Here is a 25,332-nt window from a genome sequence, read left to right as displayed (position 1 = left end):
AGGGGGGAATCAAATGGAGGTAGAAATACAATGAAGGGGAAATGAAGGATAAATTTTAAATGATTCCTATGCAAAATAAATACAAAAAAAATGAAATTATAAATTAGTAGCTAAAATAAAGTACAAATAAAATAAAATTATTTTCTACTAAATAAATTACCCTTTACATCACATCGTAATATATAAGATTAGAAATAGAAAAAGAAAAAGAAAAAGAAAAAGAAAAAGAAAAAAAAAAGAAAAAAAAAAAAAAAGACGAATGTGCGGCTGAGCACGGCAACGCTGCCATTGAACTCTGTTTCAACAGAGCAATGAACAATGAATTTTGTCAATTGTTTAAAGTCGGCTTTTAAAAAACACATCTTTAGAATAAAATTATAAGGATTAATGATCATTTTTATCCATTCTTAAAGATAAAAAATAAAAAATATTCATTATAAAGAAAATTAATTAAATGACCAATTTTAAGGTTGAAAGAATAAAATTGTACTTATTTAATAGATTCGAAACTTCATTAATTTCACTGGTCTATAGTATTATTCAAATTGCAAACTTTGCTCGACGAGTGCGAGTTGAGCATTGGTGGTAATGCACTAATGCTCGACTATTCCGAGTCGAAGATATCTAAGATTAACGGTAAATGTACTAATGCTCGACCACTGCAAACCGGACACTAATGAATGCACTAATGATGCTCCACATGCTCAATTAATGCGAGTCGAGCAATAGAACATTCTTAGAAAGTGCATTAGTGCAAAATGCACCATTGTTCAACACAAGGGTAAAAAAGTTCTCATGAATATAATTTATAATATATTTTATAAAAGGTAGGTATTTTTTTAAAAATTTTATCTTTCAAATGGGTTGATACCATTTACACCTGAAATATAATCTCTTTTATTTCATTGTCCAGTAACATTTTATTAAAATTCAAAATTAGTAATTTCTTACAACCAACTGTTATTTTCTATATACTATATATCACTAATAAGTTATCCTTAAAACTTAAAAGAAGCTAACTAGTATATTAGTAGCAGTTATATATAATTTAGATAATGGATCGATTGGCAGTTGGAAATATGTAATACTTCATTAGAAAAACATGGTACTGAATGTTTTGATGGGATATTTTAAAACTACAAGTTACATAGAAAATTTTGAAATTGATTGATGCGATCAACTAATCAACTTGATATAAATAATTTAATTAAGTTTGTATACTATAAGTTCTAGTTAGGTGCATGAAGTGATTGGATGCCGGCCGACACATGTTGGGGGGCGGGGGGGGGGGATGCTTTAGTTTTTTAGATGTGTAACCGATATTATACACTCACATATAGCAAAATATCACACCTATTTTTAATTGGACTAGTACCTTTTTCTTTACCAATATATTATTTGTTTCATCCACCTCAAGAAAAATATTGCTTATACAAATTATATTGCTCAAATAAATAGAGTGTTTAATTGAAGGTTAAGAATCCAGATTAAGACTTTATAAACTTAAGCTCACCACCTCGAGATTTTCCAAGAACATCTTCACACGAGTAAAATACCTTTTTTTATTGGTTTCAACATGTGCCCCACCTAGTTTTTTAATTACGTGTTAAACCACTCACTAAAAATACTAATATTCTCCAAATTACATTTAAGCAAAAATACAATAAAAATAATGATTTAACTAAAAAGGTCTTGCACTTCACATGGGAAGGTTCCCTTTGCGCGTTGAATGGGTCATCAAACGGGGGTACCCACTATGAAAGACTACTTGTTTTCTTGAATCAACTTTTATTATTGCAATTTACTCACACCATCTACTCCAAAAAGTCTTTTCCATCTTCTTCTTCCTCCTATCTCAAATCCCCTCCATTTCAACCCACTTTACTCAAAATTGATCATCAATTTTTGTGTCAAACATACAAGAATAAAAAAAAATGGGAGTGATCAAAGTCTCACAAACCTTTAGAACAAAAGTGACCCCAAATAGGATGTTCAAGGCGTTGATCATGGATTCTCACAATCTTGCTCCCCAACTCATGTTTTCATCAATCAAGAACGTCGAATTCCTTCAAGGCACCGGCGGGCCGGGAACCATCAAACAGATCAATTTCACAGAAGGTATATGTTTTTTGGCACGTGCATCATCATATGATATATAGTGGGCTTATCTTTTTTTCCTTTTTAATTTTTTTGTAGCAAGTCCATTAAACTACGTGAAGCATAGGATCGACGAGCTGGACGAAGAAAACTACATGTGCAAGTACACATTTATTGAAGTGGATGGATTGATGGATAAGCTCGATCGCATCACGCATGAGGTGAAGTTTGAGGCGTATGGGTTTGGTGGGTGCCGTTGCAAGATTACAAGTGAGTATTACACAAAGGAAAATATGGAGATTAAAGAAGAAGATATTGAACAAGGGAAAGATAGAGCTGTTGGGATGTATGAAGTTGTGGAAGCCTATCTTTTGGCACACCCTCATGCCTATAATTGAATGTTTTGTAAAGTTTTTTTTTTTTTTTGGAGATCGATTTGATCATCGATGAGGGATGTATGTAATTTGTATTTATTTTTGTTTATTGTGTACTTTTCTGTTTTAATAATATGTTAAGATGCCATGGTTATTTATTTGCATCTATTTTTTTGTTTTTTGTTTTGTGGTTATTTATATTTCCGGGACTTGTTTGTTTTGGTGTGGATAAGTCTTGATGTATTTAGTCAGCAAAAATACACATCAAAATTGTTTTTTTGGCAAATGATGAATTTGACGCACATACCAAAAGAAAGGGAAATGGGCTTGAAAGATCTTTTTCTCAGTTCGATGCATCCTTTGCAAAACGTGGTCGTTCCGTTTTTGGTTGATTGCACTTCCTAGACTGAAAATATGTATCGTGCGCAATTTTAACGGGAATTTTGCAGGAAGCTTGCGATGATTCAAATCCCCCCAAACTCGACGGAAAGTATACATTTAAGTCCAGGCGTTAGACGGACGCCGTCAAGAAAATAATTTATAGTATTTTTTTTTTCGCCGCTGCAATTCCGGGTTTGGGATCTCCGCCGCCGCGTCGCCCCCTTCTGAACTCTGGCGAGGGGTCGCTATCTCCATCTCCATCCCATCTTCATTTCTTCTCTCTCGAAATCTACCGAAGAAACGAAGAGAAGCCTCAAATCTGGACTCGAATGGAGCCCCAGTTTTCCAAAATTTGGGATCGCCGCTGCAACTCCCGGCCATCTCAGTCGCCGCCGGCGTCGCCTCGAGGAATCTGGTATAGTCAGTCGTCATTCGTCCTCCTCTCTTTCTCTCTGGACCTAGCGCCAACGATTAAAAATGATAGTGTCTCCGTTCTTCATACGATTTCCGGCGAAGCTTATAGGTGTAGCTCCCTCCTTTATTCTCACGGCTGCTGCGTTTCTCCGGCGAGCGGAGAAAGGTCTGTCATTGCTACTTTCTCCTGGTCAACGGCTCGACGCAGTCATGCTGCTGCTGGATTCAGGGATGGTTACGCCGCTGCCGCTGTTGAGGACCTTCTCCGACGAACGGTCAGCCCCGTTGCTCCACTTTCGGGCCCAGCATTAAATTAAAAAAAATAATTATTTTCTTGACGGCGTTAGACGTCCGTCTAACGCCTGGACTTAAATATATACTTTCCGTCGAGTTTGGGGGGCAATCTGTACCAAGTTGGAGAATGGGGGAGTATACGCTCTAGGGAGGTCATGTTTAGGGGGGTATCTGTACCTTAACCCAATAGTTTTTAGTTATACTCTTACAAGATCAAACATTAAGAAAAGGATTAGAGAACAAGAAAACATAATCTATCTCTATATATATAAAAGTAAAATAAGCTCTATCCTACGTGGCGTAATAGAATCACTCTATTCTAATTTTTCTTAATTCTCATTCATTCTTATTTTTTTCTAAATTTTTAATCAACAAATTTCTATATCTAATTTATTATGCATTAATTATATCCCAATCATATATATCTAATTTTGGCCTCATGCAGCCACGTTTGAGCTCTTATTTTATTTACTTCAACCTATCATCTTTATTATAGATAGACTCAAATTCTTAAATAAATTTCAAATTCTTAGATAAATTAATTTCTTATGTATTTTAATCTTAATCTAAATATATATTTTAAAAAAATCATATTACCATGATAATTTATTAATATTATTTTTATTCAAATAAAAAATATTAAAATATAAAAATTACTAAATGTTTGTATCTATGTATTTATCTTAATAATTTTATCTTGCATTGTTCGAATTAATCCTCATTCCTTAGTAGATGTTATATAAAGGCGACTATAGTAAATTAAGTTCAGCGATAATAACAAAAATTTATTAATTTATTCTAAATCCAAATACCTTGATAGAATACGATGGCATTTGTCAATTATATTAGGCTAATTAAAACTAATGTAGTAATAGATCGTTTTTCTATGGATTACATACTTTGCAAGACGACACAGTAAGGTTAAATGGCTTATCTTGATTGATTTTGTGAACATTTAAATGTAATTATGTATAGTTAGGATATTTTCATGAAAATACTATTATACAACGTATAGGGAAGGCAATAAGGCTGATAAAAACAATAGATATTTTTGTTTGATTTAGTGATAATTCGAATAAGACATATTGGTACACATTTTTGTTTCAGGCAAATGCTTCTGGTTCGGATGCAGAAGAAACCAACGAATTTGCAAAGTGGATACTTAAAATAGGTGACAGTACAGCCGGACATAGTCTTGGTGATGGAGAATCTATTGTAGCATTATCAGAAGATGTCCTTATACACGATGCAACAAATCCTATTGCTGCTATAGTGGAAAACACATACAATGACGTCATGAATAATGCATTTGATCCAGAAATGTTTAAGAATAGAGCTATCTTGGCCCCCACCAATGAGATGGTTGATACAATCAATGATTACGTCATGTCTCTGATGTCTAGCAAGGAAAGGGTTTACCTAAGTTCAGACAGTATTTGCAAAGTAGATGGATGATGAACAAGTATTCTCGGTTGAATATCACAACACAATCAAGTGTTCAGGATTACCGAGTCATTAAATTAAATTGAAAAAAGGATGCATAATAATGCTTATCAGAAATATTGATCCATCTAATGAGCTTTGGAATGACACTAGGCTGATAGTAACTCAACTTGGGGAACGCGTAATTGAAGGCAAACTCATTTCAGGAAAAAATGCAGGCAAGAAGTTTCTCATAGCTAGAATGATTATGAGTCCATCAAATTTCGCTAAATTTCCAATTCGGTTTCAGAGAAGGCAATTTCCTGTGAATGTTTGTTTTGCTATGACAATAAATAAAAGCCAGGGCCAATCTCTTTCAAATGTAGGATTATACCTACCGAAACCAGTTTTTAGTCATGGACAACTCTACGTGGCAATCTCAAGAGTCACTAGAAAAAGAGGTCTAAAGATTTTAGTATGTGATGAAAGTGGTCATACGCAAGACACAACAACTAATGTTGTGTATGATGAAATTTTCGTAGATTATGAGGTAATTGCAAATTTAATATTTTATTCAAACTTTAAAAGTTTTAAGTCATTAACGATATTATTTAAAATATTTTTTCTTATATTTTGCTAGGTTGATTTGATATGTGTGTGCTGCTTGTGCTTGGAGGGAAGAAAGGTGCAATAAATCCCATCATATTTTTTCATGTTCATAGGTAAAATATGTTATATGAGGATGGTTGAACCGGGTCGATTTGGGGACGATGGTTAGGCCAGAGTTCTTGAAACTGACCTTCCCGTTCCTCTTTCCTTTCCTTTTTGTTTTCGTTTTAGACGAGTACTCTTTTTTCCTTCTACGGTTTTTCTTACCGGGTTTTCCGTAAAATGGTTTTAATGAGGCTCGGCCCTTAGTCTGCTTCTTTTGTGCTTTCAAGGATTTCTTAGGTTTTTCTTTTCTTTTATATATAATCGCATTATAATAACGTGTTATATGAGAATGGATATATTTCATCTTTTACTCTATCATGTTTCGGCTTGGGACTTCGGAATTTGCTTCTTCTTCTTCTTTTTTGGAGGGGGAGACAGAAGTTGACCTTTAAGCATCGAAAATTTTTAAAATCATCATAATCAGATTGGATTGGTGGAAGTGTCTAAAATTAGTTTCTTACAATTACCTTCTGAGTTGAGAGAATTGTTTGACTAAATATTAGTAAAAATATATTTAGTTAACATCTTTTACTTTAAAACAAATTTATTTAATGCTTTATTTTAGTGGAAAAAAAAATTATCAAATAAAAAATGTATTGAATAATTACAAATATTTATATATATTCATTTATTCCCGTCGATTTTCGACGGGTTACCAACTAGTTAAGAAATTAAATAGCTAGCTTTCTTCAAGAACCCTTGGCCAAGAAAAACTCCATGATAATCCCGACTTTCAAGTGGTTCAGTTTCCTCTTTTGATTTGAGGTTCACATGGGTTTAAATATCTAAATCATTCTCACTCAAAAAAAAAAAAAAAATCTAAATCATTCAAATTTCGAAAATAAAATAAAAGAAGAATGTTCAAATTAGTTGTCAACATAAGTGGTCTCCCCAATTCCACGTATAATTAAAAAAGTAGTTGTCAACATAAGTATCACAATTGAAATTCTTTTTTTTTTTTTTTTTGAAATATTGATAGGTGCGAAAACTAAGAATTTTCAATCCGCCGACTTTGAACGTAGGTCTTTCTATAACTCGTGTTCAATAATTTTGATGAAGTGCATTGATACCAAACCTTCAGAACCCCTATAAATATACAATTTATTTCCATATCATTATTCAACTTTTTTTCAATATCATACCTCATATTATTCTCTCTCTCAACAAAAATAAAAAACAAAAAAATCTCATATTATCCAGAATCTTGTATCATGGGTGTCACAAAAATAACTCAAGAATTCGCTAGCCCCGTGGCCCCGACACGTGCATTTAGGGCTTTGATCTTAGAATCCAACACCCTAATGCCAAAACTCCTACCTCAGTTCATTAAGAGTGTCGACTTATTGCAAGGAGATGGAGGAGTTGGAAGCATCGAGCAAGTAAACTTTACCGAGAGTAAGCATTTGATACGCCCTCACTCCTGTCTACCTTGTTCAATTAATTTGCCATTCATTATTGATAAGAATTTGAATATTTTGAATTTTTCTTATCTTGAGAATTATATATAGTTCGTTCAGGACGCTTTGAGCTGCCAAAAGTCCTCATATATATATTGAATCCCTTATGATGCGTCTAATTAATTCATATAGAATTTTTGAGTTGTTGGCTAGATTTTATTTAATCAATGAACATTCCATTGAAAAGTTGAGGGAAAATGCCAGGCACACATCCGAAGTTGTTACCAAGGGATTTTTTCTTCCACTTAGCACAACCCTAAATATAATTGTTTACTCATGCAATGCAGGTAGTCACTTTAAGTACATGAAGAATCGCATAGATGAACTAGACAAGGAAAACTTTGTGTGCAAGTACACGATGGTGGAGGGCGATGCATTGGCTGACAAGATTGAATCGATCGCGTATGAAATTAAGTTTGAGAAGTCCGATGACGGTTGTGTTTGCAAGATGACAAGCGAGTATCATACGTTCGGAGGGTACGAGGTGAAGGAGGAAGAGGTGAAGGCTGGCAAAGAGAGTGCCATGGCCATATACAAAGTTGTTGAGGCCTATCTCCTCCAAAACCCCAATGTTTATGCCTAGTTTAATTAATTGTTTCCACCATATTCATTGATATTGTTTTTCCCATTAAGAGAATGTAGCAATAGCTGCAATTATACAATAGTTTTTTGAATTGTGACGGTTAAGTTTGAATTCCTATAAAAATGTGTTTTGTATTTTTAGTGACAAAAATATGTCTATATCCTGAAAGAGGGGATTTTCGAGATTAAGAAAATTTTAGTATTGGTTAAAGTGAGTGGCATATATTTGGTGAAGTAGTCTTATATATCTATTACGGATGAGCTCAATATTGAGCCCATAAAACAAAAGCCCAACCTACGAATAAAAGAAAGTAAAGTAAAAACTCTTCTTATTCTTATCTTTCTTCTTAAGATTTTGGTGATTACTTCTCCAACAAGTCTGGCCGTCTGACTCTCCTTCTCAAAATCCGGCAAAAAAAAATCCCAATGGCAAACTTAACCGCCAACCACTGCCACATCCATTCTCTCTCAATCTTCATCTCAAGCTTGTTTGCAGCGGCTTCTGTAGCCGTACGAAATCCAATCTCCAAGTGCTTGAACATAGTCAAACTTACTATTAGTTGAATTAGTCCAAGTTGTTTATTTGTTTGCTTTCCACTTATTTAGGAGTTTGTTTTATTAATAAGTTAGTGGTCTTTTATTTAGGAGAATTAGCTCAAACCGTATCTGTTGTTGGGGCGTAGCCGGGGGGGGGGGGGGGGGGGGGGGGCTAGGGAGGGGGCTGCCCCCTCCCAAATTTTGAGTTTTTTATAGTATATATATATATATATATATATATATATATAGGGAGAGGTTCAAATAAGAACCACTAATAAAATAAGAACGGAGAACCATTTTAAGCCATTCGATCATCAAGATCTACGGTGGATGCATCATCTTGGTGGATGGATGCAGGTGCTGGGTTCGAATCCTGAAGGGAGCAAAAAAATTATTTTTTTCGAATGCATTAAATTTAATAGCGGATGCATTAATTTGTATAGCAGATGCAGTAATTTTATTGGTTCTTATGTTCTCACGATAATTTTGGTTCTCACTATAACCGCACCCTATATATATATATATATATATAGATATATGTTTATATTATAAAAGAAATTTGTTTTACAAAAGTTGATTAGCTTGTTATATTCTTCCATTTATAATTAATTTAAGGATAATTGTGTTATTTAAAAGGGGTTATTGCCAGAAAATACATATACTTTGTCAATTTTCTGGTTTATATCATGACCTTATAATTTGGCCAGAAAATACATCAATTTTCAATTTAATAGCAATTATAACATGACTTTATAGTTTGGCCAAAAAATACACCAAGTTTCAATTTATTCTCAATTATAACATGACCTTGTAATTAATTTAGTATAATAATATCAAGTTTAATACATTAAATATTTTTAATTTTCTTTTCATCTCACAATATACTATATATAAATACATATATATTTGATAAATATACATCTATATGTAAATAATATATAATATTATTTACTTTTTAACATAGTTTCTATTATATATGTACGTAATTTTTTTAATTGGTCCTAATATTTTATAATTTCACAATTTAAATAAATAAATACTTATTATATATATAATATATTAATAGAATATTAAAATCAAATTTATATATATATATATATATATATATATATTATGAAATAATTAATCATCTAACTTAATTTTTATAAAAATTAATCAATCAATTAAAAATATTTTATACATAAAAATTAATATAAATACAATAAATTAAATATTAATACATCTATGATGAAAAATAATCTAAATAAGGTCATGTTATAATTGAGAATAAATTGAAATTTGATGTATTTTCTGGCCAGACTATAAAGTCATGTTATAATTGCAATTAAATTGAAAATTGATGTATTTTCTGGCCAAATTATAAAGTCATGATATAAACCAGAAAATTGACAAAGTATATGTATTTTATGGCAATAACTCCTATTTAAAACTATATAATCTATAAAAATATTATACATTATTATCACTATTATGCTTGTCTTTTAATAGAAAATGCCTAAAATGGATGGAATGCCCAAAAAAAAATTTGTTTGCTTTTATTACTATGCTTGTCTTTTATTATTATTGATTCTAGCTTGTAATTTATTGAAAATATATAATTTATGAAAATATTGTTCGTTATTATTGTTATTATGCTTGTCTATTAATAAAAAAATGCCTAAAATGTACAAAATGACAAAAAAAAAGTTTGTAATGTATTGAAATTAATTTGGTATATGAAAATGTTGTTCTTTATAATTACTATTATGCTCGCCTTTTAATAAAAAATGCTTTAAAAATACAGAATGTCCCAAAAAAATTTGTAATGCATTGAAACTAATTTGTTATATATATAAATTATATAATCTATGAAAATGTTGTTCTTTATTATTACTATTATGCTTGTCTTTTAATAAAATAATGCCTTAAATATACATTATGTCAAAAAAAAAAAAATCTCCCCCGTGTAAGTTCAGCCCCCTCCCAAATTAATTCCTGGCCCCGCCACTGGTTGTTGGTGGAGATATTTTAGGATTTTCTTAGGGTATTTATTTATCTTTTAGTATGCTAAGTTAGATCATCTTTCATCTTTGAGTACCAATAAGAATTGCAGTCTTTTTTTCGCATATTGCTTCTCATTTACTTCCATGGTTTGCTTCCTATATTTGTTACATCGTATCAAGAGCCTAGTTTTCCTATCAGGTGTTTGATTTAATTACTCTACAACAAAAATAAAAAGGTGGAAGCAGTGCCTCTGTTGACAAGCTCGTCGGTGACAGTTATAGTTACTAGAGGCTATGTATGATAGCTTATCCATAAGGGCAGGATTTGTGGGATCTTATCTCTGGTTATGACGAAATTGCAGAAGATACAATGACAATTATTGAAGCACAGAGGAAGTGGAAGATCAAGTGTGGCAAAGCTTTATTTGCTTGCAAACGTCAATAAGGAAGTGTAGGAGACACTTGAAAGGTTGTTCAATGAGACTCCAATTTTTGGAGAACGAACTTGCCGGGGCGATCCAAGGTAAACTTTCGATTTCAGATTATTTTTTGAAAGTGAAGAGTTTGTGTTCTGAAATTTCAGAATTGGATGCGGAAGGGGCTGTAGAAGAAGTTCGGTTGCATCGTTATCTTATTCAGGGCTTGCATGAAGAGTTTATGCCTTTTATCTCTTCAATACAATGTTAGTAAAAAAGGCTAGTGTATAGATCCTAGCAAACATTTAATGCTGCAACATTTCATTATGCTTTTGCTGCATTATGTTCAATCACTGCAGCTCTAACAATATTCGATCTTTGCCTATAAATTGAGGGCTTCACAGCAGCTTCATGTACACCAACACCAACAAAATAGAAATGTTTCTTTATGTTAGAGAGAGAGAGAAAAAAAAATCTTGTGAGGAAAAACTTTAGTATTGAAGTTATACATGAGTGATAAAAGTGAGTTAAGAGATAGCCTCTGCATAGGCAAATACAAAATACAGTGTGATATTTTGTTGTATGCTCCTTTTGAGATTCTCAAATATATTGGCGTGGGTACGTGGACGTAGACAATTTGGCTTAACCACATTAAAAATATCGGTGTTATTTTTTTTATCATTTCATATTGGTCGATATCTAAAATATTGCGTTACACTAGATCCAAGGTGGAACTAGTTGCGTCTAATTCCCAACAACTGGTATCAGAGCCACGTAATTTTTTCTTGCACCGGTACTATTCACGTGAATAATGAATCTTGTCAATAATAAATTTGCGAATAGTGCTTTGTGCGCAAACAGTCGGCAATTTTTCTTTTGAAATTTCTTAGTATGCTCTGTGGTTGTAGTGTAAACTGAACCTCCACATCAGAAACTAATTTTTTGAGAAAATTATTGTGTTTTCTGATCCAGCGAGAGCAATGTTGACAAACGATAAAAAGGACTAGTATCGTCATTAATAAGCAGAGAATTCGAAAGAGGAGACGAGAGATCGATTTCAACCAGAATACGTGCGAAATGCCCCAATGCGCCCGAAGCCGAAGCATTATCAACACAGAGAGGAAGCCCTAGATATCTTCCTACACCAACAATGATTTCAGGGTGACAGAATTCAATAGGCAAATAAAAAATGCGAACCCAGACAGAAGCTAGAGGAGATGACTCCTTATATTGATCGAATCTCTTCGTCCATTCACGTAAACGGAGATCGCCTCTAGCGAGTTCGAGAACATGTTTCTGTTTAGCGATTTTCTTATCTTCCATATTAGCAAACTTGATAGTAAAATATCCACGAGCCATGGGAATGAGTTGCCATTTGATATTGATCTTCCAAATTTTTTCAAAGTTAATGTATTTTTTTGGTGATAACCCCTTTAAATAATTAATTTAATTTAAAGTCTTATTTTCTAAATTCCAAATTCTATACATTTTTTGTTGCAAGTTCTTGAAAAATTAAATTATTAGTTAAAATAAAATCTTAGATAATAATAAAAACAAAACAATTAAGATAATTTCAATTTGTTTCCGTTTGGTTCGGATTTTAAAATTATGGTAATTCAGCCCAAACACATGTGATGTGATGGGCTGAGCTTGAAACAGAGCAGACCAATTGAGCCCAAGCACATGCTACGGTAATTCATGTATGTATAGCTTGTGAAGCCATTAGATCATGCCTTTTGTGCCCAACCCAGTTAATAACTATAGGTGGAATAGAAATATAGAATGATTGAAATTGTCTGAGTCATTCCATTTTTATTTAATTAACTTAATTGTTTTTCCAAATCACCATTTTTGTTTTGAGGGGTCCAAAACATAATTTCTAAAGGAATAATAGTTTAAGTACGCGTGTATGATATTCATATAGTTTTTATATATAATGATATAAAAATAAATTTTACGGAGATGCATTAAATTAAGAAATTTATTATTACTAATTACATGGGTATATTTAGATAAAATCGTATAACTATTAGAAATTATATCAATGAACTAGTATATATTTGTAAACCGAAATGGACCTTAAAACTTTGGGTTACTAATTAGCGCCTAAATACACTAATTTTGGGAGTAGTTTAGTTTTGCACATGAACTTTAAAAGATGCAAAAAAAATATATGAACTTTAATGTTGTAGCAATTTTGTCATAAATTCAATTTTTGTTCAAATTCAAGCTGATTTTGCAAGTCAAAATATTGACGTGTACTCATCAAACATTTTAAAAAATGACATCGTATAGAACATCTCTAAAAGATATCGTATAAGACATCTCTAAAACTGTAAATCGTAGGGTTTTATAGAGCTCGAATATCCTAGAAATTGAATTTGTGATAAAATTGCTATAATATTAAAGTTCATGTATTTTTTTTATACCTTTCAAATTTCATATGCAAAACTAAACTATCCTCAAAATTAGTATACTTAGACGCTGATAACCTAAAACTTTTTGATCTAATTAGTCATTTTTCCAAATGGTAAATCATGTATTCGTTCCTGGAACTGACGCAACAGGAGCAAGCATCAACATGATTTTTGGATTTAACTCAGAAATCAGAATTCTGTGCTTGATATTTTCAAAATATTGTTTTCTCTTTCTTCAGTACTACTCTATAAATATCCTTTCTATTCATATATAGTGTTGTAGATTTTCTTTTTCCACTTTAAGTAAATGGGTTTTTGCAAATAAAATTACGAATAATTTTGAATTTGCAATTTAACGTGACTTTTAAAGCGTGGCAAATTAAATCACCATTTTTTAATTTTTGCAATTTAGTTCTCCTAATTTTTTCCGGCGGCCGGAGTGATGAGATGGAGCTTATGTGGATTAATTTGTCACGTAATTAGTTGTTGAGTAAGACTAAATTGTTAACTAAGATTATAACAAAATAAAAACATAATTCTTTTTTATTTTACTTATTTTCCGTCGAAATTAAAAACCATTTCATATCCCATTTTCCCAATTTGCCGTCAAACATCAAAAACCTATTTGTCTCCCATTTTCACCTATTCCAATTTGCCGTCAAATACCACAAACACCCATTTGTCTCCCAATTATGTTTGGGTGTGAATCTTTCATTAGAGAAGAGTATGGAGAAATTTATTGAGTTTTTTTTTTTTTTTTTTTTTTGTGAAATTTATAGGAGAAGCTGCCACATGTCTTTTTGGCAACATATTGAACACTATTTGCATATCTTTCTTCAACTTGTTACAAACTGCTTTTGCTCTCCCATACTGGCATGGGAGAAAATATCAGCTAATGAGACATATACGCACACAGACTAATAATAGACAAACAATTACCACTGATAACAGCAAAACTTGCGTTTAGCAATTACAAATTTCAGGATAAACAGATCTGCCCAAATTAAAGAAAAGGTAAAATTGCAGCAAAGAATGATACAAGATGGCAGGGCTTCCTCATCTGAAAAATCACCAGACTAGTAACAACTTAGGTTGTTATTACTTACAAAATTGAGAGAGAAGTTGTTGAACAAGGGGGAAAGCTGATCACGAAAATCGGAGACAAATGGGTGTTTGGTGTTTGACGGCAAATTGGGAGAAATGAAGTGGTTTTTAATTTGACGGGAAATAAGTGAAATAAAAAAGAATTATATTTTTATTTTGTTATAATCTTAGTCAGCAATTTAATCTTACTCAACAATTAATTACGTGGCAAATTAATCCACATAAGCTCCATCTCATCACTCCGACCACCGAAAAAAATTGGGGGGACTAAATTGCAAAAATTGAAAAGGTGGTGATTTAATTAGCCACACTTTAAAAATCACGTTAAAATTGCAAATTCAAAATTGTTCGTAATTTTATTTACAAAAATCCCTTAAGTAAAAGAGTCTTTGGAAACTTGTTTTTCCTAGTATTATTAGTACTTTTTAAAATTTATAGTGTAGGCTTATATTTTTAGCTATAGCCTTTTCAGTGACACGCATATAATTAATGAACTTCCTATATTTGAAAGGAATGTGTCGAGTTTCCTTAGTAGATGTTATATAAAGGCGACTATAGTAAATTAAGTTCAACAACAAAAATTTATTAATTTATTCTAATTCCAAATACCTTGATAGAATACGACGGCATTTGTTAATTATATTGTGCTAATTAAAACTAATGTAATAATAGATTGTTTTTCTATATAGTAGTATAATCACTAGAGACAAATGGATTACATACTTTACATTCAATCAATCTAAATTGATTATAACAAAGTAATTAAGTTGATTTTAGCTTGTTCGATCATAATTAATCTTCAACTTGATGTGGAATTATCAACGCAGCATATCTAATATGGCGTAGTACATTATCAATAGTGGAAGAGATGCGATTGTGCCAAAAATGACCCTGAAATATTTAAGAAACATCGAAATTAGGTTACGAAAGTTGCATGCACAAATCATTATGATAGGCAAAAATGGGCTTACGCAGTGCTGAGTACGTTAGCATGCAAGCCATACTCTTTTGCAAACACGAAAGAGGCGATAGCTTGTGGTAGAGCTGCCTGAATTACCAAAAAAAACAAATTATTCTTCTTGTTTAGGTAGATGTGGAGCTACATGGGCTCCCTTTCGATTTTTTATTTTTCATTAGTAGTATGTATTCCTTCCGTCTTTGAAATAGATACTCATTTAAGATTTACAAATTTTAAAAAAGTGATCGAGTGTGTAGTGAAATAATAATTTTATTTTATTGTAAGTGAGTCGTGAGGAGTATACTTACCAAAAAAAAATGAATACTGATTTCAAAGACAAATTAAAAAGAAGATATAAATGCTCATTTTGGGGACGAATGGAATATTAATTAATAATAGAATTAATTATATTCTAGTATTTTGATTTGGTTGATATATTTAATTTTTATTGATGGGTGGAATTTTGATTTTAGAATTAATTTATTGAATGAGTCGAAATTAATTACCTGCACAATAGCAATACGAAGCGTATTGGAACGAAGGCCTAAAGCAAGAGAGCCGACGGAAGTAGCAAGTGGGCCACCCATAAACCTCAAAACCATACTGTATATGGTAAGCCGCACACCACAAGCTATTACCTTCTCTTGCAGCGCCATGAACAACCCTGCATCCATATGTATCAAACATATAGTATAATGTCTCAATCTCTAATATTAACAATATTCACAATCAAATCTCATTTCACCACTTACCCATGCTGAACATGGCCACCCCACTCCCTGCCTTAGCCATTATCAAAATCGATCCTTCCATTATGCTTGGCATTTCAAAATCCCACCTAAAATTACAAAACTTCACTACATGAATTTTATTTATATATAAAAGACGAGTATTAGTATATTTTTTGTTTTCTAACATTATTGATTTAATTACCTTTTTGCCACGAGAGCCCAAATGACGCCAAGCGCACAAGCATAACAATTCGGATTTTTTCCAAGCTTGGCGCCAACTTTCTTGAGTGTGGACCTCATACTCAGCGGCGGCGCCGCAGCTCCGCCCTCAGCAGCACCATCGACAACCACGACTATCATACTGTTTGAATTTGAATTTGAATTATCTGCGTCTATAGACAGCTGCTGCGGTTTTTCGTCGTCAATAACATCGTGGGAGCAGCTGGCATGCCGGAATTCGAGCATGAACAAGAGAATCGGGAACCAAAGAAGAGACTGCATGACCGACGACTGCACCACCAGATCCTCGCCGGCGGCGCCGTACATGGCCTTCAGCAAGGGCACTCCGACGACGAGCGTATTGTTGAAGCTGGAGAGGGAGAATGAAGTTATGACCCAAGAAAAGTCGCTCTTTTTGTCGAATTTGGCCCAGAGAGCTAATGCTGCGGCGGCGATGGCTTTGGCGATGACATCTCCGGCGAGGAAGCGGAAGTTCATGGCGTAGGGGTCGACGCCGGCAGTGAACTGGAAGGTGAAGAAGGGGATGATGAAGTAGCAGTTGAAGCGGTTGATGGCGTCGCATTGGTCGGGCTTGAACATCCGCCACCACTTCACGGAGGCGTAGCCGAGCCCCAGCGCCACATACAGCGGCGCCATCGCCACTATTACTTTGTATATGTCTCCCAATTCTATCATTGCTTCGATAAATCTCTCTCTCTCTCTCTCTCTCTCTCTAGGATACTGATTTATATGTATCTTTTGTAATTTTGCGCTACTTAGCTCAAGAATAATGTGATGAAACTGAAACTGAAAGCGGCTGAATTTATAGTTGTTTACTCTTAACTTCTACCTATTTTATTTCCTTAATAGTAATATTTAATTCCTTGATTATAAAAAGAAAAGAATAGGAACACTCGGAGAAAGGATTCTTGATTTCTGTGGATCGCAGAATTAGTTGTGGTTTTGATAATAGTGGCAATTGAAATGTGGTTTAATTAATGATAATAGAGGCAAATACAAATTTAATATTTTCATCCTTTTTGGTGATGCCAGTGGCGCCACTAATTAATAACCGATCAATTGGAATTGAGGTCGCTTCGCATAGCACTTCCATCGTGCTACCAAAATCATAATTGACATAATTGGAAAAACAAAATGTCTTTTGTCCAGATACTGAAACTGAACATCTTCCAACCTCTAAATTTGAAACTTTACACACAATAACACATCTTAACTCCACTAAATATTTCTCCATATATACAAAACTAAAAGGACCGAATATAAATTTTTTAAATTACTAGTAGAGAGTGTGTTCAATAAATTGTTAAGAGTTAAATAATTTTAGTAAATTTTATATATAACACTACAAGAAAACTGGCGAACACCGACAGATATCACCGACGGACTATTTTCCGTCGGTAGATACCGACGGACCGTCATCCGGCAACATCGCCGGAGCCGGCATCTATTTCTAATGAAAATACCGACGGACTACCGACGGAATCGCTACCGACGGACAATATCCGTCGGTAAATTCGGTAATTTCGATTTTAATAATTATTTTTATTTTTTACCAACGGAATACTGCCGGAATCTCTACCGACGGATTAAACTCCGTCGGAAAATTGGGTAATTTCGGATTAAACTCCGTTGGAATATTCCGTCGGTAATTTCAATAAATATTATTATTTGTATTTTTATTTGTTTTTTTTATTTTTAAAATTAGTACCGACATCCGTCGGTAAATTATTTTTTATTATTTTATTATTTTATTATTTTATTTTTATTTTTTTATTTTTTATTTTTTTATTTTTAATTATTTTTAATTAATTTTCTATATTATTATTATTTTTAAATTATTGAAAATATTTTAAAATTAATAGTTATTTTTAGCAATAATATTTTCTCTTTTTAATAAACGATAATATTAATTTTTTTTATTATCTTAAATTCGATCATATATTTACCATCATTCTTTCGCCGGCACCACAAGTCTTAGATATCATCTCGACATATTCTAAGGTTATGAATAAATGATATTGTATATTGAAATAGGGTTTAAATGAAATAATAGGTGCTACTTATATCAATAATACGCGTGTTATCTACTGACGACCACACGAAATAAACTTCAAGGTTAAGCGTGCTTGACTCAGAGCACTAGTAAGATGGGTGACCCACTGGGAAGTTGGCCAAATCATATGCAATTAAGTTCAAAATACATTAGAAATACGAAATACTTGTAGAATACGAAGATAGGTTGATAAAAAAATAATAAAAAAAATGAAAATTAATAATTAAAAATAATAATTAATTTACCGACGGAATTTTCCGTCGGTAAACGCGCCACCTACCTCGGCCAACGCCAGCGTCGGAGACTTACCGACGGCGATGTCCGTCGGTGGGTACCGACGGACAGAAAAAATCCGTCGGTAAATCATTTACCGACGAGCGTTTCAACGACGGGTGAAATCCGTCGATAATCCGTCGGTATCTCCATTTACCGACGGAATTTTGATGCTTACCGACGGAATATTCCGTCGGTGTTCGGCCAGATTCTGGTTGTGTAATATATAACAATATATATATATATATATAAAGAATTTTATTGAAAAAGAAAAAAAGTAAATCAAATGAATCATTGAAAGCATAGAGAAGCAGACTAAGGGCCGAGCATCATGAAAAATCCACACATGACAGTTGTGTGTACGTTAGGAGAAAGCAAGGAACAATAGCATCTTATCTACTATTATATGTAGATGATATGCTTAAAGAAAGATCTTCAGCAGAGATTTGAAATGAAGATGCTTGGTGATGCCAGAAGAATCTTGGGCATGGATATTATAAGGAATAGAAAGAAAGGGAAGTTGTGGTTATTGCAAAAGGATTACATATTGAAGACTTTGAGGAAGTTCAGAATGGATGAGTCCAAAGCAGTTACTACTCCACTTGGGCAACATTTAAAGATGAGTGAAAATCAGAGGCCACAAACTGAAGAAGAAAGGAGAGAGATGCTTAAAATTCCATATGCTAATGGGGTTGGTAGCATCATGTATACAATGTCGGCCTGATTTATCTCATGGACTGAGTGTTATCAGCAGGTATATGAGTGATCCAGGAAGATACCATTGGGAAGCTCTAAAGTTGTCACAGCCCGCCCTAACTATGGATAGTTAGGCCGAGTGATCCACGACTAGGGATGGGGTTAAAGAAGAAGGGGAAGAAAAGGGGCGTCATTTATAGCCGTAAAACTTACTCATCTTAATAAAACTCGTCATTTTTATTCATTAATACTCAATTGAAAACAGTCTATGAAAGACAGCATAAAACTTAATTAATATCATTAATCAAGTTATACATCGTATGAAACCATTCTCTTAAGACTCAAAGTATGACATAACATACTATAACATCAACAACATCTTGCAGCGGAAAGTAGCTAGACATATGTATGAAGACATATTCTAGACAGGTTAGCTATTTATTAACAACCCTGGAGACTCCGCTCATTGCAGCACCATCATCACATCAGCTCAACCTGCACATTTAGAAAACATATGCAGGGCTGAGTACAAAAGCACTCAGTGGGCACGTATGCCTAGGTATAAAAATACATGCTTCAAAACTGTAAATTGTCATGCCATCATAAACAGTACAGCAAGGGAGTTTTTCGCTAAAAAGGCCCAAGCTTACTAAGTTCATTTGTGATTCTTAAAGTTCGTCTGATCAGACTAAGTTCTTTTGTAATCTATCATATCTGAAACTGTGTGCCGGAGAGGTGGCCACCTCTCACGGTCACTTGACCGGCCAACCCGCTAGATGACTCACGGTCACTGGTGTACACTAGTCCTGGCAGGATAGCTATCAACTGCTCAGGACCCGAATTCGATTGCATCATTGGCAAAGCCAAAGCAGATAGATATCATACTAAAATTTAAACATTTTATGGCAAGACAATACTTGAAATAACTTTAACTCAAAGATTTTGTCATGAAATAACTTGCTCAAAGGTAGCATTAAACTCGTTTGATAGATATATAAAACTGAAATTAACAGTTAAATCATCTCATGCATTCATTCGTATAAGAGGCCTATGACAAGCAGGGGATCTCTATATACGTATAATAAAAGTAATGCCCACCTCGTTGTGTCTCTGTATCAATGAGTAACGTCACTCTCTCCCTCAAGTCGTTACTTCCCAAAAGGACCTTCATCGTTATGAAGAATTGGTGAGAAGTTATAAAAGAAACCTCGATTAATAATCTAATCTCTTTTATGAAACATTAGTATCTCTAATGTTCATCTCTCTTGATTGTTAATCAATATAACAATTATTATCTCTCGTCATTACTCATTAATTATAACATCCTTATGTTATAATTAGCAGCGCTTCAATTAAAAGAAATATTTAACACATCGAAAAGTCCACTTTCTTAGCAGATCTATTCGCTCTCATCTCGTCTAATTAACCGATTAGAAAGTTAAACTTTCCATTAGGCATGTATTTGAGTCACGGGTCAACAAGAATTGACTATGCTCAAATTCTAATTTCACTAAAAATTTCGGCATGACCTATTCATATATCATGTCAGCCACGAGATTTCAACGCGTGAATCTCACTACGTGAACTCGTCTCTCGACTCAAAACTTAACATCTTGACATCTTTTCAACGCAACCCAAACAATTCAAAATCATCAAAACTCTTTATCAGTAAACTATCATTTATACTCGACACCAATTGTTCGAGTGTCAGATACCAACATTTATGTGCGTTAATCATAACTCTCACAACTCACACCATTTAGTCATATCGTATCATCCATCAAAACAAATATAATCAAGTTATTTTCTAGAAAGTTTTGCTGTTTTTGTGTCATCTTTAAAACTTCATAACAACCAACTCAATCATCATAAACTCTCATACCAATTGATCTCAAAAACTTCATGAAGTGTAGTTCACTCTAAAAATGGTAGTTAACCAAAAAGGTTAAAGGTTTTTGGAGATATTGCTCTTTTAGTGCAGGCTGTCAAAGATTGACAGTTTCTGCCAATTTTGTTTAGGCCATTAGAAACCAAGGCAAACCTTAATAAAATTCCATCAAATTTAATCATCCAAAACTAAAGGTATCCTTGAAGATTTGGTTAAAATTTCACAAGAGAAAACGTTCATATGATCTGCCAAATAAACAATGAAACTCATACACTTTTACTGTTGGACAAATATGACAGCAGAACAGGGCATTTTTGAAATAATAAACTGCTCTGTTTCAGAGGTCATAAAAATCGAAATCTTATGTTTTTAGAAAAGTATTGAAGTCTAGTTTCGTTTAAAAAAAACGGTGATGCAAAATCCTTCATGGATTAATAGATATAAACGTTTTTGTGAAGTCTACCAATAGTTGACAGATTCTGTCAAGGATTTTTCAAAATATCTTTAAAATAGCAAACATCATCCAAAAGACATGAAATTTTGCAGCAACGAAATACACATATCATAGATAAACATACTAAAATTTCAGAGCCATCAAGCAATGAAAACTCATCGAAACATAAGCTTGAAACTGCTGTAAAATTTTGACAGAATTCCAGTTTTAATTTCGTTCAACAATTATCATCCATAAATTGTAAATCAATTAGCATGCTCATGTGATATCGTAGAACACATATACGCAATAATATTCATTATGCAACGTCTCAAACTTCACGAATTTAAATAATCATACTCTAAAAATTTATACAATTTTCGTGCTTGGAAAAATACGAATTTAATATATATCGATTCTAGCATACCCCTAAGCACAAATATCAAGTCAAAACGATCAAACAAAAATCGAAAGACAAGCTAATATGTGAAAAACGGGGCTGCCCTCATGGGTTTCATAGCTACGGTTCGTTCCGTTCTTACTCCCTTCATTAAACATGCTCAACATCTACCCAAGAACAACATACTAAAATTTCACGACGATCCGACGTCGTTTCAAAATAAAGTCGAGAATCGACGTTTTTCGACGTCGACGAAAATCGAAAAGAAAACCATCAAAACGTAGGTAGAGATCTTACCTACTTAGATACGTGATCGAAAAGATGATCGACGCTCGTCTCGGTGCTCAAATCGGAGGTCAAAAGCTCCAACACCAAAGAAAATGGTGTTATGCGTGAAGTGTGTGTGTGTTTTAGGTGTTAGTGTGTGTGTTGTGGCTGATATCAACGTGATATAGTGTGAGTGAGTGGGTTTGGGCGGTTGGGGGGTGGTTAGGGGTAGGGTAGGTTAGATAGTATATTATCCCACTTAGTCGTTAAATATCTCGTTTCGTCTCGTTTTAACGACTAACTACCCATATTCTTCGTTACTCGTCCTCTTAACTCCTACTCACTTTCATTACACTCGTAATTCTATATAAATATAGAAAACGCAAGCTCGTTCTCGAAATTCTGATAAACAAGCTCGGTTCGTTTATCGAGAAATCCCGGTTTACTATTCACTCGTCGTCCAAAAATAAAAACTTTCATTATTGGACTCGTATCGAAAAACTAAGAATATTTCTCGACGACGTGCACGTAAAATTTTGAAAGTCGACAAAAAGACGAAATAGCCGTATTTTACTATTCATCGTCAAAAAGTCAAAAATTTCAAAAACGTCTTAACGGACTCAGATTTCACTTCCGAGTTCATCGTTCTCATTCAAATAATTATCTCGAATTATTCAAATACTCAAACTCAACTACGGATTTAAAATCCCACATCATCCACACATCATCAAAAGAACATCTCAACGTCTTAAAAATAACAAGGGAACTTCATATAACTCCTCATCTCTTTACAAAGTAAATCAGACAAGGGATCTAAACCTTAATTACTCAAACTCAAGCAATTAATCACGTAATCAAAAGCCCGGGTATTACATACCCTCCCCCTTAAAATAAATTTCGTCCCGAAATTTGTACCTCTTGTAAATGTTTCGGGTACTTCTCTCACATCTTATCCTCAAGCTCTCTTTCCACTTCTTTCTAACTATCATATCTCCATTGGACCTTATCCAATGTAATCGACCTATTACTCAATTGCCGAATTTATGATCTAGCATCATCTGAGGTCTCTCTTCATAACTCAAGTCTGGTTCTAAGATCATTTCTTCTTAGTAAACCACATGGTTTGGGTAAAATATATATCCTCTCAATTGTGACACGTGAAACACGTTATGCACATTTCCAAAGCTAGGTGACAAAGCCAACCTATACGCTATTGGACCTATCTTTTGCAATATCTCGTAAGGACTTATAACTCTGGGTCTAAGCTGTCCTTTAACTCCAAATCTATTCATCCCCTTTGAGGGTGAAACCTTCAAGAAAACTTTGTTTCCTATCTCGAAACTTTGTCTCACATCCTATAGGCAAACTCAATTAGTGGCAACACATTCTCCCGATTTACTCCTCTATCAAGGATAGTAGTTCTTATCATATCTTCTATCGTCTGCTATGCTAAAATTCATCCTTGTACCCAACTCTTTCTGTAACTCATCCAAAAATGTGATGTAAATTTTTTTTTTCTTTCTGAGGTGATCTACACCGGTACTCAATGCAATCTTATAATCTCACGAACGTACAATTGTGATAACTTATCTGGTCCATACGCGATTAGGATCGGTATGAAATGTGCAGATTTTGTTAGTCGATCTACAATCACCCAAATTGCTGTATTTCCTCTTTGACTTTTGGGTAAAGCTGTCACAAAATCCATCGCTATGTGATCCCATTTCCACTCGGGAATCTCCAACGGTTTTAACTTCCCATAGGGTCGTTGGTGTAATGCTTTCACTTGCTGACAAGCTAAGCATCGCTCTACAAACGAAGCTATGTCTCATTTCATTCCGTCCCACAAAAATCTATTTTTTTTACAACCTGATACATCTTTGTGCCTCCTGGGTGGGCGGTGTAAGGCGTGTTATGAGTCTCACTCATGATCGTATTCTTAAGTTCATCATCGCGGGGAATGCATCTTCTCCCCTCAAATAAGATAGCATTGTCTGATTTTTTTTTTTTTTTTTTTTGTAACTCTTGAGATCTCCTGCTCTTATCCTTTCTCGTAACTTGTTCATTGTCTCATCTTTCCTTGTGCTTCAATCACCATTTTCCTCAAACTATGCATCGTCGCAACAATACTCGCTATCGTCCCTGGTGGTTTTATCATCTCTATCCTCATCTTGTCAAAGTCCTTTATAAGCTCATCCTCTCTCGTGAGAATACATCCTAACTTTGACGAGACCTTTCGGCTCAATGCATCGGCTACTACATTGGCCTTGCCAGGGTGATAGTTAATGTCGCAATTAACATCCTTTACTAATTCGAGCCATCTCATTTGCCTCATGTTAATATCCTTATGCTTGAAAAAGTATTTCAAAGTTTTGTGGTCCGTGAAAATCTCACATCTAACTCCGTAGAGATGATGTCTCCAAATTTTTTTTTTTTGGGCATGCACAACGGCTGCAAGCTCTAAATCATGCATTGGATAATTTATCTCGTGGGATCTAAGTTGTCGTGATGCATAGACTATAACTCTTCCTTCTTGCATCAAAACACATCCTAGCCCATTCTTTGACGCATCTGTGTAGATGGTATACTCTTTATCCATTTCCGGGACTAGCAGCACTGGTGCTGTAGTCAATTTCCTTTAAGCTCTTAAAAACTCTCTTTACACTCCTCTTTCCAATTGTACTTAACTTCTTTTCTCGGTCTTGCTATCATGGAAAATCCTTTAATAAACCTCTGATAGTATCCTGCTAAACCTAAAAAGTTGCGAATCTCGTTAGGCGTAGTTGGTGATCTCCACTCATGTACAACTTGTACCTTGACGGGGTCAACTTTAATTCTTTCGGATGATACAATATGTCCTAGAAAAGTTACTTCGTTCAACCAAAACTCGCACTTGGTGAATTTGGCAAAAAGCTTCTCAACTCTTAGCGTTTCCAACATCGTTCTCAAATGTTTTGGCGCTCCTGCTCATTCTTCGAATAGATGAGAATATCATCTATGCTAAGATAAATTTATCCAGTTATTGATGGAACACTCGATTCATGTGATCCATGAAAACTACTGGTGCCTTCGTCAAACCGAATGGCATAACTATGAACTCATAGTGCTCATACCTCATTTGAAAAGCTGTCTTAGGTGTATCCTCCTGTCAAAATTTGAACTAGTGGTATTATGATCTCAAGTCAACTTTCAAGAAAAACTC

General features: G+C 33.8%; 3 protein-coding genes and 1 long non-coding RNA gene across 4 annotated transcripts; 2 read left to right on the top strand and 2 right to left on the bottom strand.

Moving 5' to 3' along the window:
• The first annotated feature begins 1,679 nt into the window (after positions 1-1,679).
• On the top strand, positions 1,680-2,645 carry LOC131024201 (major allergen Pru av 1-like). The gene is made up of 2 exons (XM_057953708.1): positions 1,680-2,118; positions 2,197-2,645. The coding sequence occupies exons 1-2, from the start codon at positions 1,935-1,937 to the stop codon at positions 2,493-2,495; spliced, it is 483 nt and encodes a 160-aa protein (XP_057809691.1). The 5' UTR covers positions 1,680-1,934; the 3' UTR covers positions 2,496-2,645.
• Positions 2,646-6,761: 4,116 nt separating this feature from the next.
• Positions 6,762-7,946, top strand: LOC131024200 (major strawberry allergen Fra a 1-2-like). The gene is made up of 2 exons (XM_057953707.1): positions 6,762-7,091; positions 7,441-7,946. Exons 1-2 carry the CDS (start codon positions 6,908-6,910, stop codon positions 7,734-7,736), a joined length of 480 nt encoding a protein of 159 aa, XP_057809690.1. The 5' UTR covers positions 6,762-6,907; the 3' UTR covers positions 7,737-7,946.
• A 6,903-nt stretch (positions 7,947-14,849) lies between these two features.
• LOC131024199 (auxin efflux carrier component 5-like) lies at positions 14,850-16,929 on the bottom strand. The gene is made up of 5 exons (XM_057953706.1): positions 16,083-16,929; positions 15,902-15,987; positions 15,656-15,813; positions 15,163-15,239; positions 14,850-15,082 (listed from the first exon to the last, which is right to left on the bottom strand). The coding sequence occupies exons 1-5, from the start codon at positions 16,793-16,795 to the stop codon at positions 15,010-15,012; spliced, it is 1,107 nt and encodes a 368-aa protein (XP_057809689.1). The 5' UTR covers positions 16,796-16,929; the 3' UTR covers positions 14,850-15,009.
• A 2,453-nt stretch (positions 16,930-19,382) lies between these two features.
• On the bottom strand, positions 19,383-22,306 carry LOC131024198 (uncharacterized). Its single transcript, XR_009101692.1, has 3 exons — positions 22,161-22,306; positions 20,241-20,307; positions 19,383-19,637 (listed from the first exon to the last, which is right to left on the bottom strand). It is a non-coding gene; the product is annotated as an uncharacterized LOC131024198 (long non-coding RNA).
• Positions 22,307-25,332: the final 3,026 nt, after the last annotated feature.

Source organism: Salvia miltiorrhiza, chromosome 5, assembly GCF_028751815.1.
Source record: "Salvia miltiorrhiza cultivar Shanhuang (shh) chromosome 5, IMPLAD_Smil_shh, whole genome shotgun sequence".
Classification (NCBI taxonomy): Eukaryota; Viridiplantae; Streptophyta; class Magnoliopsida; order Lamiales; family Lamiaceae; genus Salvia; species Salvia miltiorrhiza.
Note: the sequence above shows the minus strand (reverse complement) of the source record. Positions and strands in the feature narration are given on the sequence as shown.

Excerpts from the sequence above, each read along its gene's own strand:
- LOC131024200 (XM_057953707.1), top strand. The coding sequence starts at position 6,908 with ATGGGTGTCACAAAAATAACTCAAGAATTCGCTAGCCCCGTGGCCCCG. Across the intron at positions 7,092-7,440 it reads GCAAGTAAACTTTACCGAGA|GTAGTCACTTTAAGTACATG; the intron begins GTAAGCATTTGA and ends CATGCAATGCAG.
- LOC131024199 (XM_057953706.1), bottom strand. The coding sequence starts at position 16,795 with ATGATAGAATTGGGAGACATATACAAAGTAATAGTGGCGATGGCGCCG. Across the intron at positions 15,814-15,901 it reads GGTGGCCATGTTCAGCATGG|GGTTGTTCATGGCGCTGCAA; the intron begins GTAAGTGGTGAA and ends ATATGGATGCAG. Across the intron at positions 15,083-15,162 it reads GCTAACGTACTCAGCACTGC|GGTCATTTTTGGCACAATCG; the intron begins GTAAGCCCATTT and ends TAAATATTTCAG.
- LOC131024201 (XM_057953708.1), top strand. The coding sequence starts at position 1,935 with ATGGGAGTGATCAAAGTCTCACAAACCTTTAGAACAAAAGTGACCCCA. Across the intron at positions 2,119-2,196 it reads ACAGATCAATTTCACAGAAG|CAAGTCCATTAAACTACGTG; the intron begins GTATATGTTTTT and ends ATTTTTTTGTAG.